We start from the raw sequence: 20,322 nt of genomic DNA on the forward strand, positions 1-20,322 counted from the left end.
TAAAGTGCTGTAGGAAAAATGTTTTCATATTTTCAGGTAGGAGGCATTAAGTGATTTTGAGACTGTTTTCTCTTTTAACTGGCAGTGTCAGCTGAAGTCCTGTCTTGCACCACTGTAATCCAGGTTGTTGTTTGACTAGTTTTGGACAGGAAAAGAACATCAATACAAAAAACTTAAAATAATGATGACCAGAGCAGAACAGGACTCAATTCCATGGTTTAATTGGACAAAAATCCAGGGTAATGAAGTGTGACACACTTGCTAACTACCAATGTATGGCCAGTCAAAATACCTGAACACGCACACACAACCACTGTAATTCAACCAGGAGAACATTTGCATGCGGTTCCCTCTTTTGTTCTCCATGCCAGGCAATATGAAACAACAGGTGGGAGGCAACAAACAGTATGACCTATGAAGCATGCAACATTTTAAAGATCATATTAACTCTGAATAAACACTTCCTGGTAAAGATATTCAAAGTACTATTAACAGCAAGGCGAGATAACTGCATGAGACGGGGCTTGCTTTACTAGACAACATTTTAGGAATAAATTAAGCATCTCTATTCTTGCTCTTTGACCTAATTTTTGTCCTCAGTGCTTGGACGCAGACTGTGGACTCCCAGAGCATGTGGCTGAGGGGAAGTCATGGGAATGCTGGATGAGAAGAGATAAAACATATAAAACTTAATTCACCTTTCATTATCCTAATGAAAAGTATACTTGTTCCTCTGTTTCCGATCTCGTCTTTTCCCCCTCATCACAGTAACTCCATTGTTCTGAGTTGGTCAGTCTGCTACCCCACCGCCAACCCTCAAGACCTGCTCAAACTGCCTTGCATTTTACATTTCATCACGGACACACAACAATAACTGATATTGTTCTTGTGTGCAGTCAGAGCCTGATCGGGCCGGTTATTCTGCCTCATGCCATGTTGTTGCTGCTGCTGCTGCAGACGAACTGCTGGATCAAACCAGCCGAGTCTGGCTCAGCTCACACACAGAGGAACCAGTGTGACAGGATTGCTTTCTCTGATGTGTCATTTCCATTGGTTTGGAAAGGTCACACGTCTCTCCACTGAGGTCACCAGCGGTTTCCCTCTGTATTGCTCACTCCTCTTTTGCTTAGTTGTTATCCTTTTTCAGTTGTCTGTTATCTGTTAGGCGTGCCTATAGATGTGAATAGAAGAGCTGAGATATCTGACAGCAAGATAGCCCACATTTCCACTCATTGTGCTTAGATTGTGGTATTTATAGAATGAATCTTCACCACCGAGGTCGTAAAGTGCTCTTCCATCCAGACAAGCAACATTTACACATGTGAGTGTCCAGTTTTACATTGAACTGAAGCAAACAAGTCTGATATAAATTGACATTGAGAAATCAAGCATAGTGACTTTATATTATCATTATTATAAATTGACGTTATTTTGTCATCTCTTCCCTTCATGTATTTCAATCAAAGATAGAATTTACTACACAAATGCTGCTGCTTTTGATAATGATGATTCATGGTGATTATGAAGATGATGATGATGATGATACTTGTGACCACAGCTGTCATAGTGAAAGTGGTGGTCAAGGTAAACAGTTCCACACAGGATGACAGGAGGACAGCTATCTCATTCTCCCATGTATTAAGTTACCACAGAAAAAGCTCCTTGTGGGTGATAAGCAATAACTGGTCTCAGCCTGCTTGAGGGAGTAATCAGTGTAAGCCAGACATAGAGAGAGAGAGAGTCAGAGGAGAGTGAGAGTAGGATCAGCAAGAGAGAGTTTGTAACTCACTTCACTTCTTGCCACAAATAGCTGCTGACTTTGAAATACTTATAATCAAGGCTCTGCTCTTAATCTGCATACATCCATGAAGCACATATGGCCCCACAAACATTCTTGCATGAGAACACTCAAGTACTAATGGGTGTGGCAGTTGTGGTGATGACAGCACAGCTTACACAAACCAGTCCCATTGACTTGACCTGCACTGGAACACCGTGACCGTGTTTACAACAAGCAGACAAAAGGTTGTTTCAATACATATCGCTTTAATAAAGACATTTCATCAATTTAAATGTAAGATAACCCTTTCATACTTCAAAAGCTTTGATTGAATAAAGCTGTGTCACACAAAAGCCCACTTGGGATAAAAGATAGCTGGATGAGTTTCAGATCTGACTGATGCTTTGTGGCTCTCTTTAAGGTCTGTGTTCCCAGCAAAACAACTCATCTGCCCAAACGTGAGGACTATTTCAGGCCGTTGGAGGGGTTCCAAATATATATCAGGACCTTGTAGTTTCCAGTGTCAACTTTCAGGCACAGAAAAGCGTACAGTATGTACAGTACGCACACTCACGCGTACATAAAATGAGGTCAATAAAGTTTTTTGACCATATGTTTACATGCATAAAGACATGCATGTGCACTCAGACACACACACTAAAAACAACACATGCATGGACATACATTAAATAAAAAACGATAAGCAGGCAAACACATGCTGTAGAGGTTACAATCAAGTAATCCTGCCAACTAGACCACATAGTGAGAACAAGACAGAGTGTCATTTGCAGACACGCTAAGGCTAAACCTCCATCCTCCCCCTTCCCCGGTCAGGCATGTTGGCAAGGCCACCACAGACAGTGTTGCCTTTCACTTTGCAGAATCCCATTTCATAGAGCAGCTACAGCCTGTAGTTTCAGCACACTGTAATATGGCAGCAAAACAGATACCAAAAGACATCAAATAAACATTTTAGAGGCCACCTAGAAGAAAAGACTATCTGGGCCTTTTCTGTTTTTTTCTCTGCTTCAATACAGTCAAATTCTGGCTCCGCTGCTGAACCCTGCTGTCAATTTCAATCAATGAACCAACTCATTTCAATGAACATGCTGCATTGATCTATGATGTCTACGTCTGTGGCTCAAGACGGTTTGTTTGCTCTGGTGGTCCTGGCTACACCTCCACAAGGTTCTCTTCTAATCTGCCTGACCTTTGCAGTCAGTGGACGAAAAGAGCCAAAAGGTCATGTTATCTGAGTGTCAGCTTCAAATAAGAAATGAGCAAATGTAGGACTCCCTGAAAATACGAACGATGTCCAACTGCTCATGCAGTCCATCTCATTTCTTCTAATTAATTATTTTGTACAGAACCGCGGAAATGCATTTTATGAGGATGGAATGTGTGTGCTCAAACATGTGAAGTGGATGACATTGTTGATCGAGTTGACCTTTTTCGTGTATGAAAAGTACACTGAGTAGTATAATATTATTCCTTTGGTATGGACTAATAATGAGGCATTTGTTAACCATTAATAAGCAATTATTTACTGTTTATAAACTCTTTATGAGCTAAGCCTTATGAGTAAGTGTAACCAAGTTTTATATACTTCCATATTTGGCTGGAGAAAGCCAAAGTCTTCATCTAACAACCCAAGAATAAACATTGCTTAAGTTTTCAAGCAGTGATGCCTGAAGCCACCAGATACCCTCTAGGACTTGTTGGTGATATCAGACACACCAATGTTTCAGTGACGTGTGTGGATGTAATTGACCAGATGACAAGATGTATAAGTCACTTTGACTTGTCAAAGTGAAGAAAGGAAAGCTCTGCTCTGACCTCATTGTGGAAAAAGTCAACATGTGCCACCTGAATGAGGGGCAATATAATGTGTGAATATGCTTACACACACACACACACACACACACACACACACACACACACACACACACACACACACACACACACACACACACACACACACACACCATATAGTACTGTACTCTGATTGTTACTGTGAAATCAATGCAGGTATGGATGTTACACAGGAAATTACTGTGAAATTGAACTTGACGCAAGTTCTCCCTTTGGATGTGTTCTAAGAGCTAGACAGGGTACTGCCAATTAGCCTTGCAGCCCATTTCCCCAGTGGTCACTCATGGTATTGCAGTGATTGCAGTCGAGCTCTTATAATTCATCCATGGTTCAGATATGGTGAGTAATGAAATTGTGTTTGTTATCTAACTGATTGACAAGGTTTTGGTATGTTTCTGTTTTGGAATTTTGTGTTCAATAAAAAAAGATTTTGTGGGAAACATATTAAAAAACATTAGAAAACAAAACATCAAAGTAAGTCATCATTTTACAGATGGACTCTGTAATGATGATCTAACATAATGAACTGAAAAGGTGGGGCTGTTTTTTTTTTTTTTTTACAGTGTACCTGTGTGTCAGTGTCCCAGATGACCTCCTCACTGCTGTCGACATCCTGATTCACAGCAACGATCCCCAGACTTATGAGAGCTCTAGAGTGTCGGATCATGTCAAGAAGAGTACGGACAAAGACCTTCTGACGCTTTCAGCTGCTTCACTCTATCCCCATTTACATCAAATTACAGTCAAGTTCAGTGTGACCTGAGCTGTCATTATCAGTTTTAATGCAGTTTCTGCCGCTGCTTCTCTGCTGCTACCGAAAACAGAACAAATGCATCTTTAAACCAGCTGAAATATTGGTATTATTTTGAGTGTGAAAAAAAGACCATGACCAAAAACCAGCTTCATGATCACTGTTTGAGAGGTGAAAGTTACCACAGTTGCAGGAATAAAGATTTAAAAAATCATCCAGCTCTAAAACCTGTTATATAGATCTCATGAGGCATGTGTCTCTTGAAATATAAACCACTGCAATCTGCATGCAGCTTGTTGTTGACGATAGGCTTGTTGTTCTGTGGCCCCCCTGACCCAAAATAACCTCCTCTTAATGCCTCCTTCCAAAACACACCAGCAATCACATTACCAACGTATTTTTAAAGGTGAAAAGAACCAGAGGTAAGTAGGAAGTAAAATGTCCGCTGACACACAGCTATAAACGTTTTAACACACAAGAAATTTTACAGTAAATATTTGTTGTCACTCTCCTGAAGGAGACACAAGACGATCCACGTCAATTAAAGAATTATTGATAGTGGTTACTGTTATTTTTGACAGGAAAACACAACAGATGTTATAATACCACATAACATTCAAAAGATACGATCAAATGAACTCATATTTTTTCCACTAACTGAGTAACCAAGACGATGGATCCCAGATCTGGCCTATTTCTCACACATCAAAGTTTTCTTGCCTGACAATAATGTTTCTCTTATAAGCCTCTGTCTTATACTTAGACATGGTGAGTGATTGTCCAAGTTCATCTGATAAAACATGTTCGATTCAAGGAAGTCTCCATCAGGGCCAAAATGCACAGTCCTCCATCTGTTCAAAAATGTATTTAAAGCTTCAACTGTCCAAATTAGTCAAATCAAGAAGATATCTATAGAGATAATTTGATGCTAAAAAGACTGTAAATGCGTCAGATAGCCACTTTATATGACTAACTCAGACTTTTTGAAGCCTCATATAAGCTTCAGATAAACCTTTGAAAAATGTATTTTTACACAAAATGACCGTGTGGACACACAGTCTCCATCACTTACATTGAAAGTGCAGTTGAAGGGTATCTTCAATAGCCATTATGAACAGGACAAATTATTACAGCGAGGAAAACCTCTTTCACAATGAGAAAAACCTCTTTCACTGTTCAAATGTACACCTGACTTTTTGTCAAATTTGTAAACCTGTCCTTTTAAGATATTTAAATACTGTGTTGACATTCCAGCTGACATTTCAATCAGGAGAGACCAGAGAATGAAGCAAGACGAGCTGTTTATTATAAAAATGATATTGATGATTAGGTATTGTCAAAGTCTTTGGCACTTGGACTTGAGTCCTGAGCAGCAGCAAGATAGATCCCTCCTTGAGTCCACACACTGGTGGTGGTGTCTGATGACTTATGCTGAGACTGATCAGGCTGATGAGGTTGATGAAGTGATGCACTGATGAATCTGAAGATTGGGCGTTGATGGGGAGGTGGTGGGTCATGCAAAACAGCATCAAGAAAGCACTTAAGCAGTGAGGGAGAAAACATATTTAAAAAGACAACTGCAATATGAAAGGCTGACAATCAAGGTGTGTCACCATGCTATTGGTTAGATGTAACCAGGTGATGTGAACAGCTGATGTCTTAATTGATGCCCCAAGATAGTCTTCCTGACTGAGCTAAGTGAAGAAAACACTAAAATCTGGTCTGAAGTAAGTATTAGCTGCTAAATGTAAGAGTAAAAGTAGTGGTGTGGTCCCTCTGACTGATATATTATTATATAGGACATCATTAGATTATTAATACTGAAGTGTCAGTGTGTAAGCAGCATGTTACCGGTGTAGCTGATGGAGGTGGAGCTAGTTTGAATTACTTTATATACAGTTAGCTAATTTAGTTCAGTGGTTCCCAACTTTGGGGTCAGGCCCCTCCAAAGGTCAAGGTGAACATTTAGTAAAATGAAACGATGTGAGAAATTTAGATGAAAACATCCCTAGTCGTTGGAGCTGTTAACAACTCATAGGCATCTGAAATGTGACCCAGACTACACACTGCTTTTTAAAAAAAGATGTCAAAAACTAAAAAGGTTGGAAACCAGTAGTTTAATCTTTAACAATGTGTTGTATTTTAAAAGCATGTTACATTACCCATTGTTTCAAATCTTCATCTGAAAAGTAACTTAAACTGTCAAATGAATGTAGTGGAGTATGTAATGGGGTATGAATGTGGGCAGTAGCATGGATGTTCCCTCCATGTTTGCCTTTCCTCCTCCTCTCTATAAAAGATTGAGAATTATAGAGATATAATACCTTCCAAAAGTTGTACTTGAAATCAGGTCTTTTCTGTTATCAGTGACTGTAGTTTTGTAAACATGGACATTTATGTTTGTAACTGTAAACTCTGTGCTGCAAGCTTGCATTTGCATACTTGCAGGCTGAACAGTTTATGCTGCCTGTAATCTCCTTTTTACCAGTTTGTGTATCAGTTACAGGTCTGCAAGCATGTGTTCACAACCTCTGAGGAAAAAACAACCATGCACACAGACTTTACCTACTTATGCTTCACTGCATGTTGCGTGTGTTGCAGTCATGTTATGTACACTGAGCTTTGTAAGAAGGAGGGCAAGACCTTCAACTTTAACAATTCAGCTTTGTTGGAGACTTAACCACTTAAAACATCATTAGGTGAGTGTGTGACCAGTGACCACTAAGATGACTCAAAAACAAACCCATAGCAACAGTCCTGATGAATATTTAGATTTGGTAGGTCAGAGCAAAGCAAACCAGAGAAACAAACAGTAGAGAGTAAAACATACAAAGTTATACAAAAATAGAGTACAATACATGCAATACAATAGCACATCACAAATGTATGCTAGTCAAAAGTAAAAAGTATATAAGGGATACTCTGGAGAAGGGGCCAAACCTTTTAACATTTTATAAACCAGGCACAAATGTGAAAATATAAGATTCTCTAAGCTAAGTGAATTTCATTTCCCCAATACCTCACAGTAATAGAAATTCACTGGCTTTTTATCTAGAGTTTTCAGACTTTATTTGGTCTCATGGCTGTTTCTCTAGCCTGCCAAACTTCAACAGCAACATATTGATATATCACAGTAATGGAGTGGCAGACTGTGTGTCACCGTGAAGTCATAGCAAACAAATGTCATTTTATAGTAATAGACTGTGAAAATGTCACATTAACTTACTGTGAAAGTAATGCAGCTAATAGCCAGTAATTTCCTGTAAACTTACATTCAGATATTTTACAGTGTAAGGATATGTTCACATCACATCCTCACAGAGCTCACTATCTGCTTCCTCCCATGGACAACAGGGAGGATGAGATGATAACTTTAACATATGCAAACACATGCCTCCTCAGCACCTTCATTTAAATATGTTTACTTTGAACCGTCTATGAGCCATCCTGCTCTCTGTCCTTACATCATGCAACTTTGTGTTCATCTAAACGCCTGTGAATTAAGTTTCTGCTGACTTGGTGACCTACCTTTCTTTTATTGCTCTGTGGTGTGTTTCAGGGAAAAGCGACAGGAGTATGGGGAATGTAGTGGGAGTTCAAGCACCATGTGCGTAATAGACGGACTCACAAATACTTACCAGAAGTGCAAATCATCTGTGCTTGAACTCAACTGATTTCTGAGGTTGAGGATGAAGACAGTAGTGCTGGTCAGCAGTCTCTGTGGGACACAAAGAACTGGTTCGGCTGAGTGTCAAACATACACTGGGAAAAACGTTATGTAGTCTGCTAGGTAAGTTAGTTAGTAAGGTACACATACATAACAGTGTGTTATGAACTGAGCATCTGTATTTGAGGCATTAGTAGTTATCAGTAGTTCTTATCTTGAATGCCTCATAGGAATCTCTATTGTGAGTAAAACCTGTAAAATTAGCTTCTGTACTCTTCAAATGACATTTAAGCAAATTATTGATTATCTGGCTGATGTCACAGGGAGCTCATTGGTTGATCAAATTACATCTATGCTGCAAAGTCACTTGTCTGCAGCTTTGTGAGACTTGAAGTGCACAAGATGTACACAAACTGCAATAACCTCCTAACATATGCCTCTTTTCCACCACAAGTTGAATGTAATGCAGCACAGATTATTTTGAAGATGTGAACAGGAAGTATGCAATTAATAAACCTGATTGTTGATGTTCTGCTTCTTGTTTTACCCATTCATCAGCATCAGTGGCCCCTGACTCACTGTCTGGCTGTATTGATTTAATAGATGAAGACTGCTGCCGCCAGGCTTTATGTGTGGAACTGGGTCACTCTATTGTAGTCTGAGATGAGGTGTTGCATCCATTAAAAGGTTTTACTTGTTTATATTCACGCAAAGTGTACACTCATTCACAGGCTAAAGAATTATAGAGGTGTTTTCTTACATTCATTATATTGTTGAGAAAAAAGAAGGAAAAACAGTCAAAAAGATGGCATTATCGTGTTTCAGAAATTCATACCCTTCCATTGAATTTAAAGACTGATGCAATCCATTGAGATTGTTGTAGTCATAAAAGACTTTAGATGAATGAAACACAATGACATTGCTTTCCTTTGAGGGTTTACCTTAATTTCCTGTGGCTTTTCTGGAAAGACAAATGCATTCATATTTAGACAGAACCTCTCCCCTGCCTCCTCCCCCTCCAAGCGAGGTGTTAAAAGCGAGCGATCCCTGATGGGACATGACTGGTGAGAATCAGTGCTATTTTCATCACCCTGTGTTTGCTGCGTCCCCTTCTTTATTTTGACAACCTTGCTTTGAGGATGTGGAGATGTGGTGATTCACTGAGAGCTAGAAATGCAGAGTCATCATCTGTGTGTGTGTGAGAGAGAGAGAGAGCATCTATTCAGACAGAATGTGAGCCAGCATGAATCAGCTGTTGCCTGGAAGTCTAAAGTCTTATCTCTGTAGTTCCCTCTGGGCACAGATAGATAGAGAGGGCATACAGGCAAGAAGACCAAGGACTTCAACATAAACATGTTTTCCTCCAGCCTGGTGTCTTTGGGACCGAGGCTGGTGGTTTGGGACACTGAGCTATTTGCTGTGGCTGTTTAATTGCTTTCCCCCTATGGCTGAGAGAGACAGTTTAGATAATTTGAACACTTTTATTGATGCTCTCAGCATCTCATTTGAGACCCTGTGAAGTGCTGGCAGAAAATGTTCATTACTTTTATATCAGCCACCAAATCAGTGCCTCACAAAACTCAAAATGCCTCTTTGAGAAACATTCAGACAATTGACTACCTTTCATCAGGAGGAACTAATTCCACAGTAGCTCAATATTTAAATTGCCTTCAATCCTTGAGCCCGAAGGGTCGTTCTTAACCTTGGAAATAGCGATTTAACAAAACAAAACAGGTGCCACCTATTTTTTATCTGGACCTTTCAGCCATATCTAATGGGCTTGGACAGCTGATGTTTAGTTATCATGGAGACATTTAGTGAAGAATGGACTTTCGAGTCACATTTTAATGGCCCACAAACTGTGGACAATGAAAATTATACCTAACATACAACATACATGGACTCTGCCAACTCAACAGAGCCCATCAGGCTACTTTATGTGGCTATAAGGAGCCATAACAAGTCAGAACCACAACCAATCAACACTTAAAAGAGCATATACACAATTCTGGACCTTATTTCTCTTATACTGGTCCTCAGGTCAGTCTCTGTCTGAAACAGGTTGTTTCAGCTACTGTCTCTTTAAGGCACCCCTCCCAGTGAGCCAACTCTGTTCTGATTGGTTAGGTCCAAAAAGCTGCCCCTTGTGTAGCCCCTTTTAATCCATTCTTTACTCAAAATATACATTTCTCAAATACAGACCTACATGTTAAAGCCCAATTCTGACAGTATATAACTGACAGAAAATCAAAAATGTATGATATGTCCTGTTAAACATTTCTGTTGGTATACCAAAAAGACAAGACCCCACACATTGAAACACTATAGGTATGTGATGGTCTGACATCCCAGATAGCATACAATGTGGGCCACTTCAGGCAATGATGCTGCACTGCTGGCCCTCCTCTGACCCAGACATAATGGATGTGATCCTGAAATGGCCCACATATAAAACAGCAAATAAACAGCCCATATCAAATGTGAGCCTTTTTTGGTAAAGTATGTGTATTCAGGATGTGGGCCAGTTCTGGTTTTTCTTGGTTGACATAAGTCATTACTATGATTTGCTTGTGGCTCCAGATCTGGGAAACAGGAGCGCACCGCCCAAGTGCCACCATTATATGGTGTATGATTATGTCCTCGCATGTGACAGTTGTGGGGAACACTGCAATGGCAAAGAACCTGGACAAGTTACTTAATCAACGTCGTAAATAGAGAAGTGTTTGAACAGAGACAGGGATTACCATCGATCCTCCATAAATATAATAACACAATAAGTTGATGTAAATATCTAATTTGAGTTGAAGACTTGACACTTCCATATCTTAATGTTCATAAACTGATCTAAGCTTTAGACACAATAATTGTGGAAAGACTGTACACCACAATTCATTACATAACTAGAATATGCTATAAAATATGCCATGTGCACAGGGCCAGCTAGTAGTCAGCAGTTTTCATACAGCAGTTAATTGAGATGTCTATCAGCAGGTTTGACTAAAGGGCAGGAAGTCTTGCTGTCTTCAAGCAAACCCATTGTCCTTGTACCCCCTAAAGCTTAATAGGTTACTGATGACAGCTGCTGTTCATGTTAATGACTCATTAACAATGATGATATAATGCAGCCTACAGACATGACAGAAGTTTTAACCTAATGGATACATAATGGAAATATGTGGAGTTTGTAATGCTATCATGATGGCAGACTGCAGTAATACATAAAAAGTAATTGCTTGTGTCTTAACTGTTCTTTATAGAGGGAGGTACATAATGAAATGAGCCCCTTGGAAATGCTACATGACAATCAAAACTTCTTACTGTATTATTATGAACTCATTTGCTGCTAGAGAAACACAAACCCAGAAGATGCTGCCATCAAACAATAGAGTGTTATTTTGTTAAATGGAGTAATGACCTTGTTGCTTTGTTTTCCTTCAAATCCCAGTGGATGGGCTCATATTGACGGTTAAAGGCTGGGTCTAAAAGTGATGAAATCATGTGGCAGGAAACAGAGAGGACATGCAGACTGAACATTGTTGTGTTTTGGGAGTTGATATGATTTCTGTCAGGGCAGATGTGTCTGAGAAACGTCTCCACCCTCTAGTGAAGTCAAATCCAAAAGTGTGCCCACTGCTTGTCCCTCAGGGGTGGACAAGAGCTAGAGTGGTGGACAGAAAATAAGAACAGATGAAATAAAAGTCCTACACATCCAGCCATGCTTTAGAGTGGGGAGAGGAAGATCAATAGATTTGACAGATTTCTGTGTGAGAAAAGACTGGCTCTGAGTCACTTCCTAAATAAAAATAAACTACTTCAATGTATAAGTGGGGGAAAAAATCATTCTTTTTACTCCCCTTTTATCCTTCCCTTCACATTCTCACCTCCATTTGCTGTGGGAAGGAGAATGGAGTCATTAGCTTGTGGGAGGGAGGTATATCAAGAGGCAACATTTTTATCTAGCTGGTTCCTCAGTGTCAAAATATCTTCAAGTAGCACACTCATCTGCTGCTGCTGCTTTCTCATTATATGTTGGCAACATGACCCCAAGCATCCAGCCCACGTCTGGAAGGGTAGCTGTAACGAGCAGAATATGGTGTTGGTGGCAACAAACAGTTCTTTCTTGAAAAGTAAAAGTAACAGCCTCTTGTGCACACTAGTGACCAAGTTCAGAAGTTGAGTTAACAGAAGGACAGAGGTTAAAGGGCAGTACAAGGGTCAAGTAGACGGTGGATTCCAAGAGGATCAAAGCTGATGCCAAAGTTGAAAAGGGGAACAGTTGCTTGTACGTTTTCACTAGCTGATTCTTCACAGCAGCAGATCAAAGACTAGACTTTGCTTTAAAAAATGTATGGTATTAAGTGAAACTGAATTAAATATGACTGAAAAGCTAACATAATGCAATTTTAAAGTATTTAGAGCTTACTCCACATTCATCTGCTTTGCATTGGTAACATTTTATGAATCCCATTCATTGCTGTCTGCCATGGTGCATTTCTGCAGACAGCAGCACAGCAGTCACACTTCTGCTCATCTCTCAAGTCTCAGATGATGTGGAACCAGTTTGTGAAATGCCTTTGAAGCAGCGATCAAACCATCACACAAACCATCCTTCATGAGGGTGTGAACCTTGACCTCTGCAGAGACTTACATAACCGCCTGACCCCCCCCCACCCCCCACCCCCCAATCATAAACTGCCTCTTGCACTTTGACATTTTTGACTGACAATTTTGAATGAGCAGTAAAAATGGAGTCAGCACAGCCAGATGTAAAATATAAAGTAAATCATTTATTAACAATGTTACACAATTTCCATCCCTAGCAGTAATAGTCATGCTGTGGGTACATCTGGCTATTTCATTTGCTAGGTCTCTAAAGAAAAAAAGAACCAAATATACATTCAGAAAACAACTCCATCAGGGACTTAAAAAAATTAATTTAGTAAAACATTTATGTATAGGTTCATACATATATATATAAAAAACAGATGTACAGTACAAATCACAAGGTTTCATATCAAACATCTATATGAAAATGCTCTATTCAAAAAACAGTTTTAGTGCAAAAGCATTTTATAATATAAAAATACTGCGTTGTAATTTCTCTCTCCGATATGAAGAGTAGAGGACACAGGACGTGTGTCAGAGGAAAAGGTTAGAGGTGTGTGTCGGCGATGGGGATTCGTCTCAGCTCGACAATCTGGGAGTTGGTTACACTCCCTCCGTCGTGGCTTCCAGGGATGGACTCATTATCGCTGACATTAAGGCCGGTCCCTAAAACAGACAGAAATGACACCTTACACTTCAGTCACCATATATGATTCATGTCTTTGTGCAGAGTATGTACTTTTACTGCGTTACCTGTCTTTATTACAGCAAACACAACTAATCATTTGCAGTACTGATTATCTGTCACATTTGCCCCCTTAGTGCCAACATGTAATTATGTAATCAATAATAGATTTCATAATCTTAGGACTGTATCTGATCAGTCGTGGCCATGGGTTGGATAAGGAGCAGACTCAAACTGTTATGCAAGAGTGGAAATCAGCAGTGAAACAAAGTAACCCAAAAGTTGCAGGATAAATCACACAGCAGGCCTGTTGGTAAAACTGTGGCACCATATGTGTATTAGTGTATCATAAACATGTGCTCAGTAATCCTATCACCAACAAGCAAGTTACTAGATATTTTCTGCACTGCTTGTTTAAAGGATATCATCAGAACTTCTACAGTTCAACATATTTTGGTGGGAAGTTAAATAGTGGGCCAAGATTTCACACATTTCTTTGTGTAGATTCAGAAACTGTTGTATATTGTGGGACAGGGAATTTAACTTTCACTTCTGTATTTAATACAATACATTAGAAATCCTGAGATGTATTCTAAAGATGTAGATGCAGATTAAAAATGACTAGACATTTTAATAAGGATAATTGTCTATGGAAGGGTAGCTAAAATACTTTTTACTTGCTGAAAGTATCTTTCTGAGAAAATGTATAAACACATTAATAGTTTGTTCATGTGATTACTGAATCTTGTGTTTAAGTTCTTGTTACATCCTATTTCTTAATGTCTGACTTTGAATGTGGTCTCCACTTTGATAAAGGATGGTGAACTGTATAAACCAGGGACATTAATGGAACTACGTACAGCACCAGTCAAAAGTTTGGACACACTTTCTCATTCAAGTCAATGGGAATTTCTGTCCAAATGTTTTGACAGGTGCTGTAAGTCCTGGACTTTATCACTCTATTCCTGACAAAGTCTGACAACACCTGTGACTTAAATAAGTGGAGTAGTGGTCTGACTTCTGACCCATAATGATTCATTCTCAGTTATGTCAAGGGTCCTTTTGCAAGAAAAAGCTGCCCTTTCACTGTAAAACCAACACGTCAATGATTAGCCTTCAGTTGTACTACGCAGAGTAGATGTGCTGATGGTACGTGTGTATCTCATCATGTGCGTGTTAATGGTTCACTACCAAATGAAGTGTGAGTACCCTCATTAGAGTCCTACTTACTGACCCTGTCAGGCGGTACCCTATTATGTAATACTGATTAGTGAATAATCTTTACTGCTGACTGACTGGTTGAGATTAAACCAGGTTATAAGTTTAGTGTGACATGTATGGATGAAGAGAAGGTCAGGGGTCATCAGGGAAAGTGTGGAGACTCTACTGGCTTATGGAAGAAAGTTCTTGAGACCTGTGAGGTTACAAATTTAAGATTGGATCATGTTATCATGTTACTAAAATTAGTCTAAAAAGTTTCTATTTAAAACAGCATAACCCTTTTACTTTTTACTTGAGGCCATGCCAAATACCTGTGAGGAGCCAACTGCTTTGAATTAATTCAGTCTTGCAAACTTGCCTCTTTGCTGAATAATATGAATGACTACTTCATACCGCTGAGTTTGCATCTGAAGGCACCAATAAATTCCCTCGGGTTGTGTGCTGTAGCCTCGAGACTATTACAAGTTGAACACCACACTGACTCAAGACAGCAGGAAGAAGTCAAGATAAGAGCAGAGACAATTGTCCTGCTGCTACAACAGTCTGTTTATTCAAGATGCAGGCTGACACGTACAAACACACAAATCTGGCTCTGGTTCAATTTGTCACCACACAGTCAATAAGAGTATAGGAGGTTATCTCTGTCCATGTTTTTCACACAGTGTAATGCTATCCTCTCAGTGCATGCATCCACATTCATTATCACCCCTAAGTCTCTCAAACTCACAGCTGCTAGACTTTAAATTTGGCTATCTCCTTGGTGACCAGTTTTGTTTTTCTTGGACGCACACTAACAGGTGCTGCATCCTAGAGGCATATCCTCTGCACTGTTATCTGTTTTGTACCTGAACACACAGAGTGAAGTTTGATGATTGTTTCAAGATAAAAACCTGCCGTCAAGGTCAAATCAAATCTCAGGCCTGTAGCTTTTACTGCGCTGAAAGATGTCAGGAGCTTGGAGTTGCTCATTAATTGTTAATATTTAATTGTATCTTCTTGAAATTATTTTGACCAAATACTCTAATAATCCTAAAAATGATTCGGAGACATTCGGCATGACCTGACCCAACCCCAATAACTTAAAGTTCTTATTAGGTTCAGTTATGTCACTCAGTCTATCTTCACTAGATATCGCTTATCTCTCTCATAGGCAACTACCATTTGGTGGATTAGATTATTGCTCTTTCTAAGACGTGAGACAAAAGCTGATGGTGAGAAATCTGAAGATCAAATGGTTAGCTGTCAGCACGAGGACTCGCTACTGGAGGACAGACAATAGTCTCTGATAACCTTAAAGCAGAATTTACAACTTGTTGATTCATCTCCAAACAGCACTTAATCCAAAAACACACAATATACTTTTTCAATACAATAAAGTTGGTGACATGTTTGATTCTGTTTTCCACAGAAGAAAATTTCAGGTTCAACTTCAAGAATTTTGTAACTGTAAAGGCACCACAGATGGATTCATTCCCTGAGCTGAAGCTGTAACAAGAACAATCATGTAGATTTTCATGATTTATGACAGAGAAGCCTCTTCATTACGTTACATTGCTACGGCTGAATGCCTTAGTTGGTTCAGAGCCTTAATTTTCTAAACACTAAAACTTATAATTACTGTTTTTATGTCTGCAAATCACATCTACACCAGCACAACTGAAGAATTGCTCTCTATCCTCAAAGTTGAGAAAAATAGTTATTTTATTACAGACATGTTTATTACAGTAGATCTTCAAATTAGATTTATGAATGCTGCATTTATTCAGGTTCTTGCACTCATTTTAAAGTTGTGCATCATTGCTTATTTATGTTAACACTAGGTAAGACAGCCGCCTCTGTAAGAGTATACGACCATGACATAATCAGATCAGTTGTTTTTCAGCAGTGGTAACAGTTACTCCGATGGAGTCCTTCTCTTTCTGGTAATGTCTCACATTAACAGCAGAGGAGTGTCCTGGTGTATTGAGGCTCCTTCTGGCTGCTGTCCAGCTGGGCCTGATTCTTACACGGACACTGCAAAGCAATTACTCAGTGATTTGAAAGAGTGAAGAGAAGACTGTGTATACTGGACTGGTGATATATCAGTGAGCAGTTTGGGCCCTCAGCTCATTAAACATTGATGTCGATTGAGGAAGAATGGTTTCCATGGTAGCAGAGAGATTTAAGGTCAGCAGAGGAATGACTATACAGGGATGAAGCTAATGGATGCTATGGATATGTATACATACTATCAAATACACACATCACACACACACTCACTTTTGCATTCATTCACCACAGAATAAACTCATAATATCTCTTTTGTGTTTTTGCTCTAAGCCACATGTGCCACGCCCTGGTCCAGAAGGGGGATAAATTAAGGTCATATTTTAGAAGCATGATGTGTTTTTCTTGTAATTTAAAAAAAAAGTTGCCACCACATTGTGTTGGATCGTGGTTTTGCACAGTACACAGTGCCTGTGTAATCATATTCCATGGAAAAGTACTAGACCGACATGCTCACAGGATGTTTTTATGCTTCCAGTCATGGTTGGGAAACAGGTACTTTATATGTTCTGCTATTTTCTGCCTGGAATAAGTTTTACATATAAAAAATGATAGGATCAGAGGCAAATCATCATAGATTTTCCAACGTGTTTGATTAACAATTTACTAAAACATGAACGAGAAACTCTTGGAAATGTTGTTTTCCTGCCATTAGTTTCTTACCGCTGTATAATCTGCAGGAAACATGTTTTGTGTGTGTTGGTAGCATCCTCACCAGTTTTTAAGGCAAATATGAGGTCATCAAACTCTTGCGACTCTTCATCTGCAGTAACCAGATTGGTGTTGATGAAGCCTCCGTCGGTGGTGTACGTCCCCATCACAGGACTGGGCTTAAACACACTGCTGGGCTGACTGCTGGGCCGCAGCGATGCTCGCTCCCAGTCTGCTGACACCTGACACACACAAGCACACACACAAGTTTCCCCATTTATGTATTATAGTCATTGTTGGCCAAGAACCTTAATTGAATCCTGATTTTATGATTTAACCTCAATTCCCTCTAAAAAAGCTCAGTAGTTGCAAAATAATACAAATATCAATTTTATTTATATAATACTTAAAGTGATGGTTTGGCGTAATTTCGACCTAGCGTCATATGCACCATGAGGTCTATCTAATCAGTGCCTCAGCCCTTTTTTTCATTTGGTCGCAAAATAATGGAGTTAGAGCCATCAGCCGAATGGCTTAGTACAGGCGCTAACAGGACCACCAGTGTATCTCGTAAATTACCCCACTAATAATGCCTGGATTGTTATCAAACTTCTACAGTAGTACAAATAGAGTCTTTACTCATAAATCGATGCATTGGAAAAAGTTTGTAAGTACACCAGGAGTTTATTAAAATAAACACTTACCTGATGGCTTTTACTCTGCTGCTACTGCTAAAGCTGTAAACATCTTGCAAGGTCCCGCACAGATCTCTAGATGTGCTGTGCGGGACCTCGCGATATTTCGACAATGTTTACAGCAGCAGCTCTAACTCCATTATTTTGCGACCAAATGAAAAAAAAGGGCTGAGGCGCTGATTAGATAGACCTCATGGTGCATATGATGCTAGGTCGAAATTACGCCGAATCATTGCTTTAATTTTAATAAAGTACCTTAATTTATCATAGATAACATTTCAGAGGTTTTTTTATGGTGCAATTCTCTTTAAGTACATTTAACAGTCTTCATGTGTTGTTGACTACAATAAGTTCAATGCACCAAAACATTAACTTGACATGAACAGAGGGCAAAATTGGGTCAACTATTCCTTTCATCAATACGCTCACACATAAACGCACATGCATACTTAATTCAGAGTATGGCTGCATCTGTCAGCCGTCTAATCATGTCTGTGATGTGTTAGGGTCAGTCAGAGTGCATGTTGTCCAAGTACCCCGAAAGGTTAAGGCCAACCCAAAGGGTCACAGCGAGTTCATGGGGTGAGAGCGAGGTCAGCGGGTTTGGGATTTCATACTTAATACTTCAAATCATACATATGATGCTGCCGACACTGTCGAAAGATGATGCACAGTCTAAAGCTGAACATTCTGGGGAAATGTGCAAATTATACATCCATGAGGGGAAAGAGGGGAGTGATGGGATAAAAATAGAGAGGCAGAGATGGAATTAAACTGAGATTCTCCCTTTTTTTCTTTTTTTCCAACAGAAGTGTATCACTGTATTTGTGTGTTTCCTTTTTATTAGAAAAAAACAAGATCCATTATCTCTTCTTATTATAAATGTCTCATCTGTTCATGTACATGCATAAACTTGTGTGTGTCTGTGTGATCCAGCAGCTTATGATGCTTGCTGGGTTGTAACAGGTACAGAGCCTTCCAGTGAAGTGAATTAAGCACCACCAGGCACCTCAGATCCACTTTGAGGGGAGCAGTGACTGGATCATTCCAACCTCTCAATGAGCAATTTTACCCTCAAATTACATGTTCCTACCCCTATTCTGATCTCACTCCAATTTCTTTCAAGCCAATCCTCTCCACAAATCATCACTCATCCAACACTCACATTGCTCTTCTTAGTGGTTTCTTGTGTGTGCTCTGCCTCTTATTTTTCTTACTGGGCTGTAGCCAAATATCAGAAAGGCAGGAGTGTGCTCTCATGAATAAAACAAGATTACTGGATTGCTACGTGGGGAGATAGATGGAGAAAGAAAGAGGGAGGAGAAAGTTCCCAGGAGTAATGAAGCTAAACCTGCCTCCTTTTTTTCTCCTTCTTTCTCTCCCTCTTTCTCTCACCAGCTCACTCCTTATAGGGTATTCTCGAGGGAAAAAGTTGCTGAGGAGACTGGGTGACTATAGTAGTAGTGTGCCTGTGTGTGTGTGTGTGTGTGTGTGTGTGTACATTATGTTTTCTGTGTCAAGAAGAGTTGATGTGGCTGTTATGAAGGAGTTATGAAGACGGACCATTTACACACGCACAATTTCACACTGATGTTACATAACGAGGATCAGTCTGAAGTGGACAGAACAAACGAGTGTGAGTGAGTATGAATGTTCCCTCTAGAGTCACGCTCAGCTGGTGTGAGAAATGTGTGAAGGAGGAGCAGGAATGGGCAAATAGAGCCATGGGAATGAGGGCATGGGAAAAATAGGACTAGGAGGAGGAAAATCAGCTTTACATCAGTCAATCAGTATTTACAGGACAATTTTTTTAACATCCTGCGTCTTATTTTCATAGTTCTGGTCATCGTTCCAAATAGTTAGGATAACATTTTATTAATAAAGTTAATTGCTGGGATCTGGAGAAGTAGGAACATCGCTACCCTTTTCTTGGGAGGAACATGAGTGCAATTACTGTAAGGTTGTACATTTGTTTGTTTCATCTCATCCACTGTTAGAGGGGAATCAAAAGTGAGGGTATCAATGTGTCCTGCTTGCACAAGAAAACTGCCTGCTTACTCAACTGCAGCAGGTACATTGAGTTAAAGTTGAACCATGAAGTGAATTTTGGACTGATTGCTGCATCTACAGATGTCAGATGTCAAAATGCTTTAATAACCTACAGGGAAAATCTATAAATGTATGACCCAGATAGTAAAGAATATAATTTCAGTTATGAGATGAAGTTATAATTAAAAGTTGACAATGAAGTGCACTGCAACTAAAATAAGAGTGATTAAAACAGAAGAGGATGGAAAATATGTATGTGTGTGTGTGTGTGTGTGTGTGTGTGTGTGTGTGTGTGAGCAT

General features: G+C 39.6%; 1 protein-coding gene across 1 annotated transcript in view; it reads right to left on the reverse strand.

The window, feature by feature from the left end:
- Positions 1-12,955: 12,955 nt before the first annotated feature.
- adgrv1 (adhesion G protein-coupled receptor V1) overlaps positions 12,956-20,322 on the reverse strand; it is a 95,557-nt gene continuing 88,190 nt past the window's right edge. Inside the window, exons 94-95 of the mRNA XM_053324919.1 lie at positions 17,343-17,520; positions 12,956-13,341 (exon numbers count right to left, since the gene is read on the reverse strand). Coding sequence (XP_053180894.1) covers positions 13,223-13,341; positions 17,343-17,520 — 297 coding nt within the window. The 3' untranslated portion in view covers positions 12,956-13,222. The remainder of the gene's footprint in view (positions 13,342-17,342; positions 17,521-20,322) is intronic.

Source organism: Scomber japonicus, chromosome 9 (assembly GCF_027409825.1).
Source record: "Scomber japonicus isolate fScoJap1 chromosome 9, fScoJap1.pri, whole genome shotgun sequence".
Classification (NCBI taxonomy): Eukaryota; Metazoa; Chordata; class Actinopteri; order Scombriformes; family Scombridae; genus Scomber; species Scomber japonicus.